The sequence below is a fragment of the Bos taurus genome, chromosome 2, assembly GCF_002263795.3.
Source record: "Bos taurus isolate L1 Dominette 01449 registration number 42190680 breed Hereford chromosome 2, ARS-UCD2.0, whole genome shotgun sequence".
Taxonomy (NCBI): domain Eukaryota; kingdom Metazoa; phylum Chordata; class Mammalia; order Artiodactyla; family Bovidae; genus Bos; species Bos taurus.
In genome coordinates, this window is record NC_037329.1 from 126,701,403 (window position 1) to 126,721,751 (window position 20,349).

Sequence of the window (20,349 nt, forward strand, 5' to 3'; positions counted from 1 at the left end):
GACAATTTTGCTCTTATATCTAATACTTTGTAATGATTAACTAGACGATTTAATTTTTTGTGAATGTTGGTATGAGACTTACAGCTAGCAAACAAGCAAGGAAGAAAACAAACAGCTATAAAAGCACTCCCAAACCACAGCAAACTCAGGGCTTGGATTTTAACTATAATCCAATTCTCCCCAGACCATTCACCCTTGATTCTGCCACCCATACCCACCTCTGCCAGTTTGTTGAAGCCTTGTGAGTGGCCCTCCTGCCGCTCCACTTGGCACTTCTTGGCATAACGACGGTTCCCATCCATTATAAACGCAATGTGTTTGGGCATGGGGCCTGCCTGTCAAGTAAGAAGACAAACGGACACATCACATAATACTCAGAGATAAAAGGAGACAATATGCCAAGATGATAGGCTTGAGTTATATGATAAAAGTCCTGAGGAAGGGAATTGGGTATTCTGTATTTTTTTGCTCAATATATAAGCATTAAGCACTTTTATTTATTTTTATTTATGTGTTTATTGAGCCCTTACTACATATCAAGGGCTATACTAGATTTTTTATACTTCACCTTAGCTTTTTTTCCATCATACAAACATATGAAGTAAATAGTATTATCTGCACTTTACACATGAGAAAACTGAGGCTCAGAGAGGTCAAGCGACCTGCACAAGTTACACAGCTAAGAAGAGACAAAGTGGGGATTCACACTGAGGTCTGTGTGCTTCCAGAGTGCATGCCTTAACCATATGCCCTTAACCACCAGCTTGGTTTCATTAGCTTTCAACTGGAAGACACAAGAAAGATAATGATGGATGTGGTCAAATGTAGAGGGCATCCTCCTCATAAAACAGGCATCCACTTCCATCTGAGTCCTGTCACACAGGAATAGAGGCCTAAAATTGTTGGATCTTCTTATTTCACAAGAAAAGACACTCAAGATTTTTATAAAAATTTCAATGTCAGGAGCCACTTCAAAACAAACAAGGAAGGCATTTGGGAGGCAAACAAAACTTCTTATCTGGCTTAGAGCAGCCTTACATTGTACACCATAGCAAAAATTCACTCCTTGGACTATTTTCCCTCATTGGAGGGTTTCTTCATAGACCGCTTCCCCTGCAACACTCTGACATTTTCTATTTTCACCCCTACATAGAGCTGCTGCTGCTGCTAAGTTGCTTCAGTCATGTCTGACTGTGTGACCCCATAGATGGTAGCCCACCAGGCTCCCCCGTCCCTGGGATTCTCCAGGCAAGAACACTGGAGTGGGTTGCCATTTCCTTCTCCAATGCATAAAAGTGAAAAGTGAAAGTTAAGTCACTCAGTCGTGTCCAACTCTTAGTGACCCCATGGACTGCAGCCCACCAGGCTCCTCCGTCCATGGGATTTTCCAGGCAAGAGTACTGGAGTGGGGTGTCATCGCCTTCTCTGCCCTACATAGAGGCCCCTCCCCCAAAACATATTCCAAAAAAGTCATGAAGTTTGTTCTTCCGAACACAAGACTGCAGTGATTCCCTAAGGAGATGCTTTCCATTTCCTGCACTGCTTGAGATCACTTGGCATTTTTTGTGTGTGGGGAGGTGGTATTCAAGGCTTACTCATAAATTCACTGCTACCCACTGCTTGGCAGCCTGGGGCTGAAACCAAGCTGACTGGCTCCAATCTCAAACCTTTCATATGCAGAGGATATAACTTTGCTGTGATTCCTAGAGAAAAAGTTGAGGGAAGAGACAGGGGAACCAAGGAGAGTGTAGGAAACAGTGACTATAGTCTTCAAATGGCTGAAAGGCACCCCCAACAATAGTAATTAAAAACTGCTAGACAATGTGCTGAGGGCTTTCTATGTAGTTTCATCTAATCCTCAAAACCACCATATAAAGTCACATGGTTAGTACATGACACAATAGGACATTCATTCACAGTTGTCTGCCTCCAGATCCCAAACTCTTAACCATTATGCTCTACCTCACATCAAAGAAAGATTAGTTATTTTATCTAAACCCAGAGGACAGTACTAGGAATAACCGATCAAAGTTCTACGGAAACAAATTTCAGGAAAACCTAACAGCCGTGCTGCCCAGTGACACCAGGAGGTCCTAGGTTTCCTGAAAACGCAGGAGTTAGGACAATAATTTGCCAGAAACGTAGACTTGCAACTCTAAGATTCTTTAACACTGCTAAATTCTCTTACAAATCCATAAACGTCAGGGGTTACTCAATTTTAATAACAGGTTTTGATATAAATTTACCCAACAAACCAAAAGGCCAGCTGGTGCTGTGGGCCACGGCTCACCTTTATGATATTGGCACAGAACCGCTCCCAAAATGACAGCTCTCCTTCTTTGACCCATGACATAGTTCTTGCCCCGGAGAAGCAGCACAGGACGATCAGACACCAACCAGGTAACTCTGTATAAACAAGAAAGAGAACCATAAGTCACCACGCCGGCAAACAACTACGTTTGACTTGCAGGGATTCACCAAAAATGGTAGAGAGCAGCCAGCATTAGAACCCAAAGGCACTGGCCTAAGCCTCTAGTCTTTCCCCACCCAGACTTAAGACAACAGGACTTTGAGGGCAGAGGCCTTTTCTTGGCTCCACGGGCTTGCTTGGTGGAGCTTGCTGCTATATTCCCTTCTCCCTCAGTGTCTGCACCGCCTTTTTCTGAACATCTATTGAAAACGTCTGTTTCCTGTCACATCGTAGCGCCTACATCCTGATCCTTCCCCCTTCTTCCTTTTCCATCCTCCCCCAGGCAGCTTCTGACTTTCGGTGCACCAGGTCGACAACCCTTTCAGCTACTGCACCCGTTACCTCCTATCCTAGAGATTTCCCAATTATTTACTCTCTGTCACTTCCACTGTTCCTTTTGCCTGTCCCACAGCTACCTCTTGCCCAGTCAATCTCTCTCCTTCAGTCCACCCGACCCTGAATCCAGCACCTTGACAAGCACTACCAGGGCCTTCCAACTGCTCCAGTGGACCGACACTTCCTCACGACGTGGCGCTGGAAGAACACGTCATCGTTGGGCGCTGGGACACGCCTCTCCCGTCACCTAAGGGGCGGAGCCCTAGCCTGCGCTTGCGCGGTCGGAGGAGGAGGAGCGACGAGGCCAGCATTCCCGGCCGTTCGAACGCCTGGGGGCTGGGTGGGGTGAGGCGAATTCGAGAGCCGGGCTTTCGGGAAGCGGTGAGGCGGGCGACTCGGCTTCGGGCCAAGTGTCAGGGACCTCGTTGGGGAAGGAGGGGTCCAGACCACCTGGGAGAGCCGCTAAGTCTGTAGACCATCAGGTTACAGGACAGGAATTAGGAGTCAGGGGAGCCTCATCTCAGAAATGCCGGGACTTCTCAGCCGCTAGCAGCAGAATAGGACTGCTGAGATAAAGGGGTAAGGCAGTGTTCTGCTAACTGTAAGGCTGCAGAATTGGCTTTAGAGCTGATACAAGTCTTAAAAAGCCTGTGTTTACACCGTTTTGTCTTAGTGGATTTAATCGTTTGCGAAGTTCCTGGCTCTGGTTAGTCTTACAAGACACTTAACCTCAATCCATTTTGTGCTGACTTAAGGCACACACATTTTAGGGTTTGCATTTGCAGGACCTACCCAAGGAACTAAAAAAAAGGATTAAGGTCAGAAAGAACTCTGCTTAAGAATGGCTTCTAAACTATAAGGCCATCAACTAACCCTGACAGAAAAATCGGGGGTATTCTTTCTGTACCAAACCTTTAACGAAAAGGGCTTCAGGAATTCAAGTTACTAACTCACAAAAGGAATTGGGAGTTTGGTTTTCTCAAAATTAAAGGGCGGAAAACAAAAACTACCATTTTCAAAGAACCTTCCTGTTCCAGTGTCATCAAAGAAACAAGAGATACTGCAGTCATAACTCCCAATTCATTATTTTGTCTTCCACTCTTTATGATAAAAGGGTTATTTTTGAGTGAAATGATCAGAGCCCTCTAGAGATGAGTAACCCATCCATGAATTTTTCATCCTTCCTGCTTGGCATCTAGGTTGCCTATCTGATTACTTCAGTTTTGCAGGAAAACCATTTACTGAAATCCAGTAGTTTGCTGCTTTTAACATCTTCCATGACCGGCTTTGACTTTTGGTAGAAGTCCCTGGAGTGTTTAGTTGCTCCGTTATGTCTGACTCTGCAGCCCCATGGACTGTAGCTCGCCAGGATCCTCTGTCCAATAGATTTCCCAGGCAATACTGGAGTGAGTTGCCATTTCCTTCTCTAGGGGATCTTCTTGACCCAGGGATCAAACCATCATCTCCTGCATTGCATAATTGTTTACCAGTGAGCCACCAGGGAAACTTCTTACCCTTGTTTTTGTTAATGGTTTTTTGCACTTTGTGTGATAGTTGGTATGCTTCCAATCAAATAAACTCTTTTTATGGGGGAAGCTAGATGTTAAGAAATAGAAGGCTAGCGAACTTGTTAACATGTGTTTGTAACTAGTCAGTGTTATCTCCTCTGGCCTCACTTTCCCCAGTTTCCAGTATTTCCCTCCCTGGGTTGCTACAGGGGGTTAATTAATTAAGATTTGTAAAGGGCTTTGAGGAGCAAGGGACAAAGTATTATTAGGGTCTCATGCCCCAAGCCATGGCCCCATCCTTTCATCCCAGCCAGTGGCACAGGCAACCCCATTCTTATGCATGCCAAGCCCTTAATCCCCTTTGAATGTGGCAGCTTCCAAGGAAAGGACAAGAGGCCCTAACTAGAAACACAAATCCACTGTAATGAGGTGCTAAAAAGACTGAACTTTCAAGATTCACTCCTAAGAAAATGGCTGAACCAAAAACTTAATGGTTCTTCTCATGACTTCTGAGTCCCAATCCAAGAAGGTGGAAATAACAGTCGGAGGAAGGCGCCTTAAGTATCAACCAAGATGACAGTTTCAGTACCAATAAGTTTTTATTCATTGTATATTCCCAAGGAAAACAAAGGAAAGGGAAAAGGGTCAGCGTGTGTGTTACAAAATGATAGCAAATGGGAAAGGAAGTACCTGGCACAGCAAAATCAGCCATCAAATAAACACTGCCCAGATGGGGTCGCCAAAGCCCAAGGGGCTATGTCTCCTGCAGTTCAGGAATGAGAAGGGATGAGGAAAAGAACAGATGGGTACATGCTTTTCTACCCTCCCTCCCTCCCTCCCCATTAAATTCAAGATTTCATACAAAGCTTTGGTTTCTAGCAGTAAACATGGAGTTACATTCGTCCGTCTGCTATTAAACAATCTTGTGGCTACTTTGACATAAGTTTCTTGCACCTGCATGAAAGTTCCTGAGTGACTTGGATATACATTCATCTTTCCTTTCGTGGTCTCCCAGCCCCACCTTCTACATGGAAGGCCCCCTTGATTGCTCCTCTCTACCCTTGGAGTTGGTCTTAATCCAACCAAATACATCAGTCCGTTTAGCATGAATCACATCAAGGAATGGACAGGACTCGAAATTGGGAACAAGGGATGGAGCAATCTTAGCCTTTTCAGGATTTCTGCACAAATCACTTAATGACAGATCACAAATTAAATGTATAGGTATATGGTCTATTTCGGGGGGGCACAAAGGTGGAAAGAAGAGGGAATAGGAATCTAGTTTTCAGGACAGATCTTCTTTGAAATAGGAAATAGAGGAAGGGGAACACAAAAGAAAGTGTAGTTCAAGACCCCCCCAACTTCAAGAGGGGCCCCCAAGCTTACGTTTCAGATTTCTTTGCCTGGTGCAGAACATTTTGTCAAAGATGCTTTGGCTATTTTTCTCAATATAAAAAGAAGTTTGTAAACAATAAAACCCCAAAAGAACATGGAGAAGACCAACACATTATATTTACACAAACTAGGCCACCTAGCAATCACCAAATCAGCTACTTGTGAAGTCCTACAAAGCCCAGACAAATATAATAACTAGAGGGGGGCAGCAGCTGGGGGAGACAAGGATCAGACACACATCACCCAATGCGTTCTATTGCATTTGCCCCGTGACAACACAGTGAGGTAGGTCTGCAGTGATCTCACAGCTTGTAAACGAACCCGCCACCCCCACCGCCCTTTCTCCTTTAGCTGCCATGATACTAATCACTGCTGCAGCAGAGTAGGACCCTGGCTCTGGGAACCACAAAGAAGCCATTGCTGATGGTCTCTCCAGAAGCTAAGAAGGAAAAGCCCAGCATCGTTAAAGATCTTGTCCTTGCTTCACATATCCATCCCTGGGCAGCTCAAGATAGGTACAGATTGTTCTTAAAAACCTCTCCTTAACAACTTCCATTTCTTATAAAAACACACACACCCTGTTGTGCAGGGTCGGCCTAGCCCAGTCAGGTGGAGGATGGATCTGGTATATAAAGCGAGTCCTGTGCCCTAGGATTATAGATCTGGAACAGGAATCCTTTGCCACACATACAGACGACCTTTGCCTAATCTTGGCTTCCCCTCTCACACTTCTTACCTGGCCCAGCCTCTCCTAACCACTCTGCACCACGTTTTCCTGTTCAGACCAATTTCCAATCTTTCAGTAGGAAGGAGACCAAGTCATGGGGCAACCCAGTTAAAACCTAGTCTCTCATGAAACGCTGAAGATGGAGGGATTTCAGGAGGACACCATGGCAGAACAGCCAGCTGTAATTGGCAAAAATGAGGTAGTTCAATAGGCTATACACTCCAAATAGTTGTTCTCTCTGATGATACAGCAACAAAAAGCATTCCTGCTGTGCAGACCCGGAGCTGCTGCTGACTTATCCCTGAGATTGCTCACGTACCTGAGAACACAGTGCAGGAATGAGGGCCTTAGATTAAAATACACAAAAATACAAAACCAGAATATTTATATTACGAAAAAAAAAAAAAGCTAAAATGCACAAGATACGTCATTCGCACACTAGTGCAGTTGGCATCCTGGAGAAAGTGGGACCCAAGGTACAGTCACCCAAGGCAGCAAATAAATAAAATTGAGTTGGCCCAGAATGGGGTGAGAGTGAGCTTAGAAGCAGCAAGTCTCAGCTGTTCCCTCAATCACCCCTTTACCTGTCATCATAACCCATTACTTGGGACAGTTCTTAGCATTCTGTCCCAAGAGGGGGTTATGAGGAGAGAAGACGAGGAAAACCCTGCCACCCCCCTGAGATGTTTCCTCCCATGGAATGTAGTGGCTTGTTGGTTGGGTCCATCAATCTGTTCTCTTCTTAATCTTTACACTCTGATACGGAAAATATTATTCCACAATCTTCTTTAAGAGTAAAACAACTTCCCTACCCAGGCCACTTTCAAAAGCTGGAGATTCTGGGGGTGGAGACTCAGATAAAGCATGCAGGGAGGGTTAACCCTCAAAGCCCTCATATGCATTTGGAAAGAGCTAATTGGAGTTTCTTTGCCTCACCCCTTCTTCCCACCAAGAGGGAAGAGGGGGTGATGCTGTGGACTCCAGCCTCAGATATATGGCAGTGCCAGCTGCCCCCTACCCACCCTGTCCCCACTTTCTCCACTCTGCCGATTGATGCCTGCTCCTCAAAGCTTTCTGATCACAAAAGGATAGCCCCCACCCACTGTGGCTTCAATTCTGGGCCTCTGGGAGCATGGCAGAGCTATGGATCTCTTCTTCCTCCTCCCGAAAGTAGGCTGGCTTTCCCTGGGAGCTGGGAGCTTGCTGGGCCTTCAGTGGGCACGAAGCTACCATATGGTTGATGCTCTGGCAGAAATGGCACTTCTTGGGCTGCGGTGGCAGTTTGCACTCCTTGGCATGATGGTCTAGACCTCCACAGTTGTAGCACCTAGCATCAAGCAAGATAGTAAAGTTGAGAGGAAGGCGTGAGACGAGATCACAGTGTTTCCTGAGTGAGGACCCCTGGGCTCTGGTTTTAGTTGTAACTTTGGATCCACTTCCCTTCCTGGAGACCAGTTTCCCCACTTACAAAAGGGGTATATGACTAGATACCTGAGTCTTTTCCAGGCCTGTAATATCTAGATGGCAGCTCGAGATTCATGACAAATTGAAAATACCAAGAATGGAAATCCTGGACCTCAACTGAGAACTACCATATCCTTAAAATCAGTACCTCTCATTCATTAAAATAGAGAAGAAATTAAAGGGCCAGAATCTGTTTGCACACAGAACTAACATGAAAGAAACCAGTCATTTGGAGATGAGGTGAAGAAGCAACAGCTACAGCTGTACTGTCTTGGCCTCACCATGTACACTTTCACATCCATGGTCTCCTTTAGTTCTAAAGTAGCATGTGAGGTTAGGATCACAGTCCCCATTTAGCAATCAAAGCTAGAGCTCCCAGAACCTAATTACTTATCAAGTAGAAAAGTAGGTCATGAAGTACCCTCCACACATACATACCACCCTCTCTTCGCCTCCCACATCCAGATGTTGCCAGGGACCACAGGCTTCACTTTATCTTTGGCATCTGGTCCAACCAAGAAAGGGAGAGCAAGAATGGAAGAGTGCTCATCATCCCTACCAACCCACAGAAGCTGCCTTCCAGTCCATACCTGTCTCCCTTTGATCTGCGTTTCTGCATATTCTTCCCTTTGGGCCGCCTTTCACTCCCAATACAGAACACCCCCCCAGGGCCGGTGACTCGGATAGATTCCAGGCCTTTGGCGGACTTCTTAAAGGTGAACTCCACGGCCTCCCCCTCCTTCAGGCTCCGGAAGCCCTCCATGTGCAGCTTACTCTGGGGGAGAGAAGCATGGTAGATTTTAGTGTTAGTCTTCATTATTACACCCCAAACACCAAAATCTGCATACACATGTTCCTCTAAGGTTGGAAGAGTAAGGGTGTAACATTTCCATTTTATTGGTAAAGCCACTGTGATTGGAAGAGTCACCACATTTAGAACAAGAAATCTACATCACATAAGGAACAATCACTATGTAAACAGATGCCGTAGCACTTTCTGCAGCTATTCTCATGGGAGGTTCCCAGTAAGATAAACAGCGGGAAAAACCGTTAAACATAGCATTTATAGGAAATCAACCAGTGTAAAATTGTAAAATATAAAGGAACAGGCCTATACACTTAAAACACGTCAGTCATGAAAAACAAACCCCTACGAAGGAAAGACACTGAGTGCCACACATGATTCTGATTGGCTCTTAGAACAGCAGAAAATATTAGAAGAACTGACAAAATTTGCAGGTGGAATGTAGGCAAATGTGTTAAGTTCCCTAATTTTGATCATTGTACTGAAGTTACCTAAGAGAAGAGCCATATTTTAGAAAAAAAAAAAAAATGCTGAAATATTGTAAAGATAAAGATGCTTGAAAATAAAGCAAATAGTACAAAATGTTAACAATTGATATATCTGGGTAAACGTTATATGGGAGTTTTTCATACTATTCTTGCAACCTTTCCTTAATTTTGAAATTACATCAAAACAATGTCACTGAAAGTCGAAGGGAAAAGACAGTATGACCCAAGCAGACAGATCAGTGAATTAGAAGAGAAAATCTACTGGAAGATCCAAGAATAAGTGCAGAAATCAGCAGGTGAGGAAAAGAATTCCATAAATAGTACTATTGAGAAACCAGTTATCCACTAGAAAATGAAGCCAGAAATTTATACTTTGCATCATATGTATGCAAAATATTTTGGAAAAATACCTAAATTGATAAACCTATAAAAAGTTACTATGAATCAATATGAAAGACTCACAGAACAGAATAATTTACAGGAGGGCCTAGCATGATACATATATTCAATATCTCACTGGTTCAAAAAAAAAAAACAAAAACAGGAAACAAAAATACCATTAAAGCCATTCAAAAGAATGTAATGTAAAGTCCTTGCTTTGTTCACTGCTGCATTTTGTCACCTAAATAATGCCTAGCACATTTTGGATGAATTAATGAACAAGGAGGTAGGCATTAATTATATAACTTGGGAAGAGAATCAAATTTTTAAAGGAAAAGACTTCAAATACCATGTGGAATGATCTCACTGAAACACTGCTTGTTTGAACCAAAATTTTAAAAGAAAAAAAGGAGTTATTCAAACAGTTGAGTGGCAACACCAGGGTCAGAAGAACCCAGAGTTCTGGAATGGATAGCCTATTTCACTTTGCCATTTTCTGCATCAATAACACATTAGTGAATGACAGCCTCTCCCAGACCCCGTACAAAACAGACTTCATTATAGATATCTTCCAAAATATCCAAAGAACATGTCAAATATGTCAACAAGGTGTAGTCCTTGTTGAAAATGTGGTTCAGAAGCAAAAGGGATCACCATGTACCTAGTCCTGGCTTGAGGCCTCTTATGGTGTTGCTGGCGGGGGTGGGGCAAGGTGGCTATTTCAAACTGGGACTTAGATGAAACATGCTCTTTTGCCAGATGAGATCCCAATTCCTCAGTCACATATTTCTTTTAATTTAGATGGTATTGCTTAAGACAAAACTTCCACTGAGGTAATTAAGAGCCTAGGCTCAGGTGTCGGATACATCCTGGTTCATGAAATACTGATTCCACCAATTTCTGGCATTGTGTTTGATCTTGGTGAGTTACACTCCTCTGGGTCTCAGATCTTTCAGACAATGGGATAACAGTAGCTATTTACCTAAAGTTTTAATGAAGATTAGGCAGGCAGGACATATGCTCAATAAATATCAATGAATGAAATATTCCAAAGGTTTGGGATCCTCTCCCTTCTTATTCACATAGAACAGCCAGGGTTGTGATGACTCACTCCCTTCCCTCAATCTGAATGTGGAGCGTTAAAGCAGAACATTAAAACATTTCAGAAAGGTGAAAATTCTTTCCTCCTCCCAGTTGCATAACCACCACCCTGAATTTGATGTTAAATCTGACGTGTCTCTCTCTTATTGAGCTAGGACAAGCCAGTGAGTCAGGAGACGCTGGAGGATCCAGACCAAGAGCATTCTTGACGCAGGTAAACTCAGCTTCTCCCGTTTGCCTAGTGGGCTCTTAGGGTGGAACACTCCCACTTCTGTCTGTGATCAGCAGATAGCTAAGTGATTAAGAGCAAAGGTTTAGAGTCCTACAGCCTATCCCCGCTTTCTGTGTTAGCCTACAAAATGGAGTAAATACTAATTTTATGGTGGTGCTGTGAGGTTTTATGCATGAAAAGTAGTTAACACATTGCCTGCCACATATAAATCCCAAGTGGCAATTATCACCAACCTTTTCAAACGGGATGAGGGCAGGGTAACGGTGAGAAAGAACTGTCAAAAGACCCAGCATTTTAATCCTAGTTTTTATCGCTAACTAGCAGTGGAAACAGAAAAATATCCCTTCTCTGAGCTCCAGTTTACTGAGCACCGCAATCTTCTGCATCTACCTTTCAAGGCTTACTGTGAGAATCAGAGGATAACATAAATGGGGACATGTGAAATCAACTAGTCCTTTTAGTTCACCTACTCTATCACTGGAGGATTTGAGGTCAGCTAAAGACCATCTTTTCCTTTGAAAAGATAAAGGCAAAAAAAAAATCCCTGTGGGCACCTCACCATAATCAGCCAAGATTTAGACTGGTGGTCTCCAGGGGTGGCTCCTTGGCCCCCCCTACCCCACCCCTTTCTAAAACACATAGTTTGAATTCCTCTCTTATCAGATAGGTAATCAGCGTGCAGCCCCACTGAGCCTGCCTCACAGGGTCTGCATCAGAAAGGAGCCTGAAATTCTTGCTACCACCCCCCACCCCACCAACCACACACAAAGCAGGGCCTGGGCCCCGCCCCGCTCTCCATCCCCTCCAAAAAAGAAAAGACCTGGGGGGGGGAGGGGCAAGGCCTGAGCTCCCCCAATAGAGCCCTGCTTCGGGAAACAAAGAGTTGACACTGGTTGGTTCTGGTGGTCAGATTCCTGGAGTTCCAGAGGATGCAGATTCCCCCTTGACCCCCCCATCACACATTTACCACATTCACCAGTTCCTTCCTTCCTCTCCATGTAGGGGGTTATGGTCACGGTGAGAGCAATGGACACCGACACCTTTCTTTCCTAGTCAAGCTTGCTGACCAGCCAAAGCCACCACCAGCAGCCATCTTTCCTTCTGACCTACCCTCCCACCCTTCCAGGGCCTCCAGTCAAACCTTTTTTTTTTACTGAGGGGCCCAATTAGGGTCCTTTATTCAGATAAATTATATTATAGGTGGGAGGGCTGCCGCCGTCCCATCTTCCTTTTCCCCTTGTCTGTGCAAGGTAGGAGTGTGGGTAGCCTGCAGTGGAGGAGAGGGGAAGATGGTATTTAATCAGACAGAAAACAGTTATAGGAGGCATTTTTTTTTTTTGGATGGCAGGGAAGGATGGGCCAGCTACAGTACCAAGGCCTTCTGCACCCCCAGTACCTCACCGCTGCCTTTGTAAGTCATAGAAGGGACCTTATGGGTCACTCAGGGAATGTGGAGTAAAAAACTCACAGCAAGCCGAGTTTCCCTCAGCTTGCTCTGTGAAATTTGGATAAATAAGCTCTGGTTCTATAATTATCTGTAATTGATCAAAGCTTGGGTTTATGGTTTTTCTGCAATATCCAGCACCATTCTGGCTCAAGACTACCTAGAGTATGGCTATAACCCTCAATTCTAGGTGCTTAGCAGTGCACAACATTTGCAGAAAAAAATCTAAGTTCTCTACTGTCCAAAATGACTAATATGTACTGATGCTTACTATAGGCTAAGTAGTTTTAAGCATGTCACATGCTATAACACATGTGACCTTCACACCAAGCTTTTTATCATGCCCCCTGCTGAATTCATGGAGGCAGAGGGGTTAAGCACCCTGCCCAAACTTATAGTGTGAAAGCCCTGAGCTGACTTTGTATCTAGTGCTCTGCAATATAATGCAAGGCGCATAGACATTTTAAAACCTTCTAAGAGCCATGCTGAAAAAGTAGAAAGCAATTTAATCTTAATGAGTTAGTCCTGAGGTGTCCTCACAGTTCAACCCAAGCCTCATTCCTAAAGGGAACGTTTGGTAGGAGGTAGGAAACCAATGGGTTCTATCAGAAGCAGTTTATTTTGTCAGGGAGAATGGGGAAAGAGATCTACCCAGAACCAAAGGCTGCCAGCATACACCCCTCACATCCCTTTGGCTCTGACGCAGCCAGGACCACCTGTTCCTGCCTGGAATTCTCCACCAGATGGTGCTGCTCATCAGCCTGTCTGCACCCAGGTAGCCGGAGGGAGACTGGAGGAGAAGAGAGGAAGGAGCCGCAGTGTTCTCAACTCTGCACCTAAGAATTCACCTAGAGTGATCTTCCCAGCTCCTTGGGACGGGCATCTTCTCTGTGATCCTGAGGAAGATGGAGTTACAGGGGGACTGAGCTCTGATGAGGATCCAACCCAGGGTAGGTCCTGATAAAGATGGGGCTGTTCCCTCCCCACCACCCCCACTCACCCACTCAAGAAGTGAAGAAAAGATCCTGGAGTTTTTAACCAGAAGCCCAGTTGCTCTTCTGCTCTGTTGACAAAAGCCATTTACTCTCTTTACTGGTCTGAACTAAAGAACTCCAAGCTGAGTCTGTACTAATTGCATACTATCCTGGAAAGTTTTCTTCTCCTCCTTCACCTCCTTTGACCTTCCAGATATAACACTGATAGCAGTTGCTATGCTTGCCTGCAGGAAGAAGGGAGGGGTGATGTGCCTCAGGCTGTTTCTCAAACAAAAAAACCCCACCAAGGAATTGCCACAGGCTGGAGAGTATGATAGTTTTGATAGATGGATTAGGAATGTTCCAGCAACAACCTTGCCCTGGAGAAAAATCAATGAAAATCATTTACATGGCAAGTAGTGCCACTAACCACAAGCTTTGCTCTGGATGGTGGCACAGCCTTTACTTGGAACACTTCTAGAAAGTATGTCTCTTCACTAACAGAAGGACTCAAGATCTCATAATGCTCAAATTAACTCACATGCTTTTCTACCAACTTCCTGAAAAAAACCCACTCATTTAAAAAATCCTTTCTAGAGGAGTGAACGACCATGGCTGTAGCCTGCCAGGCTCCTCTGTTCATGGGGATCCTCCAGGCAAGAATACTGGAGTGGGTTGCCATTTCCTTCTCCAGGAGATCTTCCTGACCCGGGAAGATCAAACTTGTGTCTCCCGCATTGCAGGCAGACTCTTTATCCTCTAAGCCACCAGGGAAGATGCTCTGGAGGAGTGGAAGGAAAACAAAACACTTTCCTTTCCTGATGGTCCAGTGCTTAAGACTCCTCACTTCTACTGTAAGGAATTCGGATTGGATCCCTGGTCAGGGAACTAAGATCTCCCATGCTTCATGGCCTAATTAATTAATTAAAAATAAAATAATAACCTTTTAAAAATTCCCTATTAAGATGGAAAAGAAACTAATGAATGACCCTTCAACCCATGGCTTCCATATCCTCTCTAGAGCTGTGATCAGCTGGAGTGGATCAGCTGTGATCCACTACCACTCCACAAATTTCCATGGTGTTTTTACTGAGTGCCAAGCCCTCTTCAGGCCCTGGTCTGGAAAGACAGCAACCATCAGTTCACATTCTCTCCCTATCTCCAAGCTTTTGGTCTGGAGGAAGACCTGCTGACAAGGACCCCCAACTGTGAGTGCACTCTTGATTTTTCAGGGGCCCCTTCGTTCCTCATACTCCTTTCTTCAGCCCACCAAGTGCATACTAGAAAACTAACCAGACTACTAGTCCCTCTTTTCAAAGTGTTCAGCTTAGAGGAAGAGTTAAGAGAAGTACATTAATACCTAAACATAAGGAGGGTGATCAGAGGCACTAGTAAGGTTATAAACCAGGTAGGAAAGATCCCTTCACATTCTCCCTGCCCCCAAACCCGAGTCTTAATCTAGACCGGACTGAAGTTGCTCTCACCACCCCCACTCATCCTTTTCAGAGAAAGCAGGCCACGTGGCTTCAGCAGTTTCTTGGTACTGGAAAATTTCTTCTCTTAACCCAAACTTGGTGCCTCAGTTAAATTTGGACTCTTTTGCCTCCAAGCATTCTAATACAGCATTTTAGCCAGAAAGCTATTTTAAACAGATTTGAGTTCCAAAGAGCTGTGGGAAAAAACAGGGGACCTTTTCCTGATTTTCAACTTTTGCACATCTGGGGGGGTTGGGAGTTGGAAGCACAGGAAACAGGAGGTTTCTGTTAAAATGGCCAAAACTTTTTAAATGGCCATGGAGAGTTGAGGTTTCTTAGTCCTTCTCAGGCAACCAGGAGACAGTAGTTAGCTCTTTCTTGCTCCATCTTTTGATGTATTAACTGTTTCTCAACTGGGGGTAAGTTTGCCTCCCGGGGTGGGGCGGGGGGGCATTTGGCAATGTCTGGAGACAGTTTTGGTTGTCACAACTGAGGGATGCCCAGAATGAGAAGTTATCCTGCTTGAAATATGTCAGTAGTGCAGAGACTGAGAAACCTGGATTTAAGGCAGGCTAGCTGCCATTATGATGATTCTTAAATTCCCCCCAAATTCGGGGACAGCAAGAGAGTTCTAGCCTAAAACCTGTGGCTGAGTTCTGTACCAGGGTTGGTACAAAAGTCTTCTCGATTTATGGGTTTTATTTACTCATTTTTTTTTTAAGTCTAACGGTAGGTTTTCTTTCCCACATATCCACCCCTATTGGGCACTGAGGGTTGGACAGGTAGCATAAGAACAGTGACTCGTGTGTTGGGAACCAAATAGGCCCAACCTTGGAAATGTCTAATTGTGTCCCCCATCCCGTTTCCTTAGGAAAGGGGCTCCCTAATCCCCTCCCCCAGCAGATGTTATCTTAGGACAGTTATCCTGCTCACCACCCACACCAGTTCCAAGATACCCACCACCAGCAGCCAAAGGGGAAGTTTCGCTGTTAAAGAGAAATGTCTTACTTTCTCTCCATTTTGGGAACACTCTCCTTCCCTAGGAGAATTTCTAAGGATTGATCTGCATCCACCTAATTCCTCTACATTGGATCCTCAGGGAGATAATTCAGATTTCTCAAGTGCAGGACTGGAATCACTAGTTTAAGTGTTATGGTAGGGTTTAAGGATCAACCTAAGCCCCAGCAGTGTGAAGACAGAGCTACCAGGTATAAAGTTCAGGGAATTTCCACCATTGTCCTCTGGCTGTTAGCAGGGGGTGTTAGGGAAATAAATTCTTGATTCCTTATCCCAGCTCAACTCCTTCTGATAACTTATTCAACTGTGGAATGTCCCTGGACAGTCCAAGACCCCAAGTCCAGGTTATCTCCCAGCAAACCTATCTGAAACAGCATGGTGTGGGCTCCACTCCCCAAATCTGAATCTAGTCCCCATTTCATTTTATGCCATCCCATATTTCCCAACTGCTTTTGATCCTAAAGGTTAAGTGGGCTGAGGCACAGATCCATTTGCTCAGGAAAACCTTCTCTGGGAGTTGGATATCACCAAAGAACCTCAGAGGGACTACCTTCCCCTCGATCTTTCCCTATGTGGCAGCCTTTGGAAGACAGGCAAGAAAATGTTGGGTCTGACTCTTTCATTCCAAGCTTTCCAAAGTTGGGGAAGGTGTCCAGTTGTCTCCAGACAGGGAGAGATTTTAATCTCTTTGTGATCTGATAAATGGGGAGCTGGCCACCCTGCTGAGGAGGGCCATTCAAAGCTGGTTCCTGTAATAAAGTGATTTAATAGATCTAAAGAGGCCAATTCCCTTCTTTCTCCCACAATTACTTCCTGTGGGTTATCATTCACATATGTAAATGAGACAGGGAGGGAGGCTAGCCACCAGCCAGAATTAGTCGAATGAAGGGAAGGGAGTAAAGCTGGGGGTGGAGGAAGCAGGGGAAGCCAGGGGGCAGCCAAGCATTCTGCAGCTGACCCTTCTGGCAGATGTTTCTAGGAGCCCGGTAACCCCAGTGTTAACTGGTGGATCCCCATCTCCCTGCGTCCTCTCTCTCCCTTGTCTCCCCATTCCGCGTCCTCACTGAGGGCCATGTGGGGACTTCCCCGCTGTTTCCCTCCAAACAGTCTACCCAGCATCTCCCCTCTCCACCCCTCCCCCTCCAGAATACCATCCCTCAGGCTCCAACCCTTAATCCCCACATCCTCCTTTCCCCTCCCCCACTGCTCCTAAAGCCAACCTCCCCAAAGTAACCCCTCCATGCCCGGCCTGGGTGTCAACCTCCTGGGTCTGGGATTAGCAATTTCTTCTCAGGTCCAGCCCCAAACCTCCAAAGATGAAGGGAACACAAGCAACAACTTCCTTTACATAGTGGTTACGTGAGGCTTCCGAGGTACTCAGGAAGGGGTGGCCAGGGAGGAGGGAAGACAAAGTCTCTGGTTCCTTGTTTGAGGCTGGGAATGTTAGGACGGCAATCAATGGCTGTCTGGGGCCATAAATGCCAAGCTGAGGAGAATAGGTCCTGAGGCTAGCCTCTCTCCACCCCCTGCCCTGCGACACTGAATTTCACCCCCCACCCCCCGCCTCTGTGGTGCCTTGCTTTAACTGAGAACTTGGGGTTGCGACCTAACTCCCTCCCAGGCTGGCTCAGGAGTCGAAGGCCAGGCTCTTTGCCTTTTCTTTCCTAATAGGAAATAGACAGTAAGAGCCCCGCTAGTGATCCATGTGCCTAACACTGTGCTCTTGAGGAACTTCCAAGCCCCCCAAATAGATCCTTCAAGGATCTGCCAAACCCATCCAGAACCCCAGGGCTTGAGTTTTGGGTGACCACCTGGGTGAGAGGGCCCGGCAGAATTCTCGGCTTTCCGCCGTTGGGTCCCGAAGCCGTTTCCCTCCTTTCCTCCAGGCCGGGAGCTCCATTCACAAGATACAGAAACGCGCGGGCGCTCAGGGCTCTGCTCTGACCGGGCATGTGCTTCCCTGGCCGGCCTGCTCGCCCTCCCCCCACTGGCAAGCACAATACAACCTTAGTTCTGCCACATGGGATCACCTCCCTGCCCCCTGCCCAGGGGAAAGAGGTAACAGACACGTGGTAAACCAGAGGGGTTCCCGGAAGGGGGTGGGGTGTTAATCATCGGCTCTTCCCCCGCTCTCGTCCCGTTGGAGTTAATAGGGACTCAGAACTGGGGTGCCTCGGCAAAGACGGGAACGCACAATGGGGGCCCTGGATCTCCCCTCAATCCAACAGCCGAGTCCGTCAGCCCACCCTCGGATACGCGCGCCAACATCCCGCTTCTGCGGCAAAGTTACCAGAATCGCTCTCACCTGGTGCACAAAGACATCCACCGGGGGGTCGAGCGCGACCCCTGCGCGGGCGGTCATGGACAGGAAGCCGAACCCCATGCGCACGTTGAACCACTTACAGATGCCCGCACCGTGCAGCAGCTGCGGCTCCTCCGCCGCGCGGGCCGCGTCCTCCGGCGCCTCCTCCGGCGCCTTAGCGCAGCCACCTGGAGATTGGGAAGGCGCTCAGCTGGGGGGCCACGGAATTGAAGGGCCCCCATCAGAGAGCCGGCAAGGAGACCCAAGGGTCCAGCCCGAGGCTGGACAACCAGGAAGCTGCAGCTACAAAGCAGCCGGCGAGAAAATACCTGTCCCGGCCGCCTCCCGCGCTCCCCCAGCTTAAACTGAGGCCAGCGGTTTAAAAGAAAGTTTTGCTTTTCTTCCCACAACACGTTGCCCGGGGACATGCGGCCAGACAGGCCCCTCCTCTTCTCTCCCCCCGCCCCCGAACCTTCAGCTTGCTCGCCACTGGGACACCAGGGTTCCTGGCTCCAGAGATGGCCCCCAGAAGCAGGAGGCCGCACAGACTTGGAGTCCTTGGGCTAGCCTGGGGGACACTTCCCCACCTCTCTTTCATGTGGCTTCGGGGCGCCCCTGCCGCCTAAGGTGTCCCTAGTAAGTCCCGAGGTCGAACCTGCGAACTGCTGGTTTGACACAGAGCCCATGGTAGTCGGCTGAGCCCGCGGCCCCGGGCCCCTGCTTGGGCGGCTGCTGGCCCCAGAGAAGTCCGGAGGCAAAGGGGTGGCTCGGGGAAGAGGCAGCTACATCTTCCCCAGCACAATAGCGGTGGGAGGGCCCACGGCTTTTCAAAGGCTCCCAAATTCTAAAAGACAATGACCCAACCCCCCGCGGGCAGCCCCCCTCTCCTCCCTTCCCCTCCCCTCCCTCGCCTTTCCCCTCCCTTTCCCTCCGGCTCCAGCTCTGGCCCTCCCCCACCACGGCGCTCTCTGACACCTCTGGGGTGTCCCTTCTCAGAACCTAGAGGTTTGACACCCCCTCCCACAGACACCACATCTGGAGATTGGGGCCGTCAACCCTACAAGTCTTGAGTACCCGGGAATTTGGGATCCCGCACTTTAAGGACTCGGCGGGGGTCCCCAAAGCAGCATACAGGTGGGGGGCATATGGCGGGGGGGGTGCAGTTTTAAAGCCACGTGACTGTTCACACACAGACACACGCACACACACACACACACACACACACACTTATACACCACCCCCACCCCCCGTGCAGATAATTATACATTCCAGAGAGTTGGGGGGGAGGGAGGTGTGAGCCTGGCAGCGCTGGCCAATCAGAGACACAAACCACCTGTCAAGGGAGAAATGGATGAGCCCTCCCCCTCCCCCAGCCCTGGAGCGCCCCTCCCCCTCCCTTCCCCTTCAGGCCTCCGAGCTGACCCGGCAGCTCGGCGCTGACCCGCTCTCACCCCCCACCCCCGTGTGCTTAGATAGACCTGGAGTTCAGGACACTGGGAAGCCTGGGATGGGGAAGCAGTGGGGAGGTGGGAGGCCCAGCGGGGCCCATCTCCACTCCTGACCTAGGCGCGGCCTCTCTAAGTCTGTCTCTGAATGTCTCTGAGTTTCCCACCGAGTTTCTCTGGATCTCTCAAAGCGCTCCCAATTGATTCCGTGTAAAGAATTCTTCCTCATTTCCTTCCAAATCTAAAATCTGACCCACGTGGAGTTTCCCTAGAGAACAGAAGGAACTCAAAGAGGCTTGAGGTGTGTTCCTTTCTCCACCAGCTGACCTCATCCTGCCCCCATGGCCATCCCATCCTCATCCGTGGTTGGGATCCAGACACTTTTGGGTTCCCAGGCGCTCCTCGCTTCAGAGTTCTGCCCTAAGTGCGCTCCCTTCCCCACAGTGAGGTTGGTGGGGGAACTGGAGTAGGGACTCTCCTCTCTTGAAGAGTTAGCCTCCCCTGGTAGGAGATAAAGAGGATTGGCCAGGGGGGTGGCTAGTGCCCCGGTCGGAGATGGACAATGGCCCGGGGCTCAGTGCACGGCCCTGGCCCTGCCCCTTCACTTCCGGTGCTCAGTTCAAACTGGACAATGCCAGCTCCGGCCAGTTCCCCTCCCCCACTGCTACAACCCATTTAAAGGGACAGAGCCTACTTTCGGGGGCATCCGCTCACTGGGAATTCAGTCGTCTCCACTAAGTGTGCAGAACCTCTCGTGCTCCTGCGCCCGCCCGCGCGCGTGTGTG

At 47.5% G+C, this 20,349-nt stretch overlaps 2 protein-coding genes across 7 annotated transcripts in view; both read right to left on the minus strand.

Moving 5' to 3' along the window:
- DHDDS (dehydrodolichyl diphosphate synthase subunit) overlaps positions 1-2,998 on the minus strand; it is a 38,614-nt gene extending 35,616 nt beyond the window's left edge. For 4 of the 6 annotated variants that reach the window (XM_010802575.4, XM_010802574.4, XM_005203182.5 and 1 more), the window contains exons 1-3: positions 2,940-2,998; positions 2,291-2,406; positions 219-335 (exon numbers count right to left, since the gene is read on the minus strand). In XM_010802575.4, coding sequence (XP_010800877.1) covers positions 219-335; positions 2,291-2,353 — 180 coding nt within the window. In that variant the 5' untranslated portion in view covers positions 2,354-2,406; positions 2,940-2,998. Of the gene's footprint in view, positions 1-218; positions 336-2,290; positions 2,407-2,886 lie in introns of all 6 variants that reach the window. The other 2 variants (XM_005203181.5, NM_001035346.1) reach the window with 2 other exon arrangements.
- Positions 2,999-7,546: 4,548 nt separating this feature from the next.
- LIN28A (lin-28 homolog A) lies at positions 7,547-18,805 on the minus strand. Its single transcript, NM_001193057.1, has 4 exons — positions 18,775-18,805; positions 18,123-18,307; positions 8,491-8,675; positions 7,547-7,763 (listed from the first exon to the last, which is right to left on the minus strand). Exons 1-4 carry the CDS (start codon positions 18,803-18,805, stop codon positions 7,547-7,549), a joined length of 618 nt encoding a protein of 205 aa, NP_001179986.1.
- Positions 18,806-20,349: the final 1,544 nt, after the last annotated feature.

Coding starts and splice junctions, on each gene's coding strand:
- LIN28A (NM_001193057.1), bottom strand. CDS start 18,805: ATGGGCTCTGTGTCAAACCAGCAGTTCGCAG. Junction 18,308..18,774: donor GTCAAACCAGCAGTTCGCAG/GTTCGACCTCGG, acceptor CCCAATCTCCAG/GTGGCTGCGCTAAGGCGCCG. Junction 8,676..18,122: donor TGGATGTCTTTGTGCACCAG/GTGAGAGCGATT, acceptor TCTCTCCCCCAG/AGTAAGCTGCACATGGAGGG.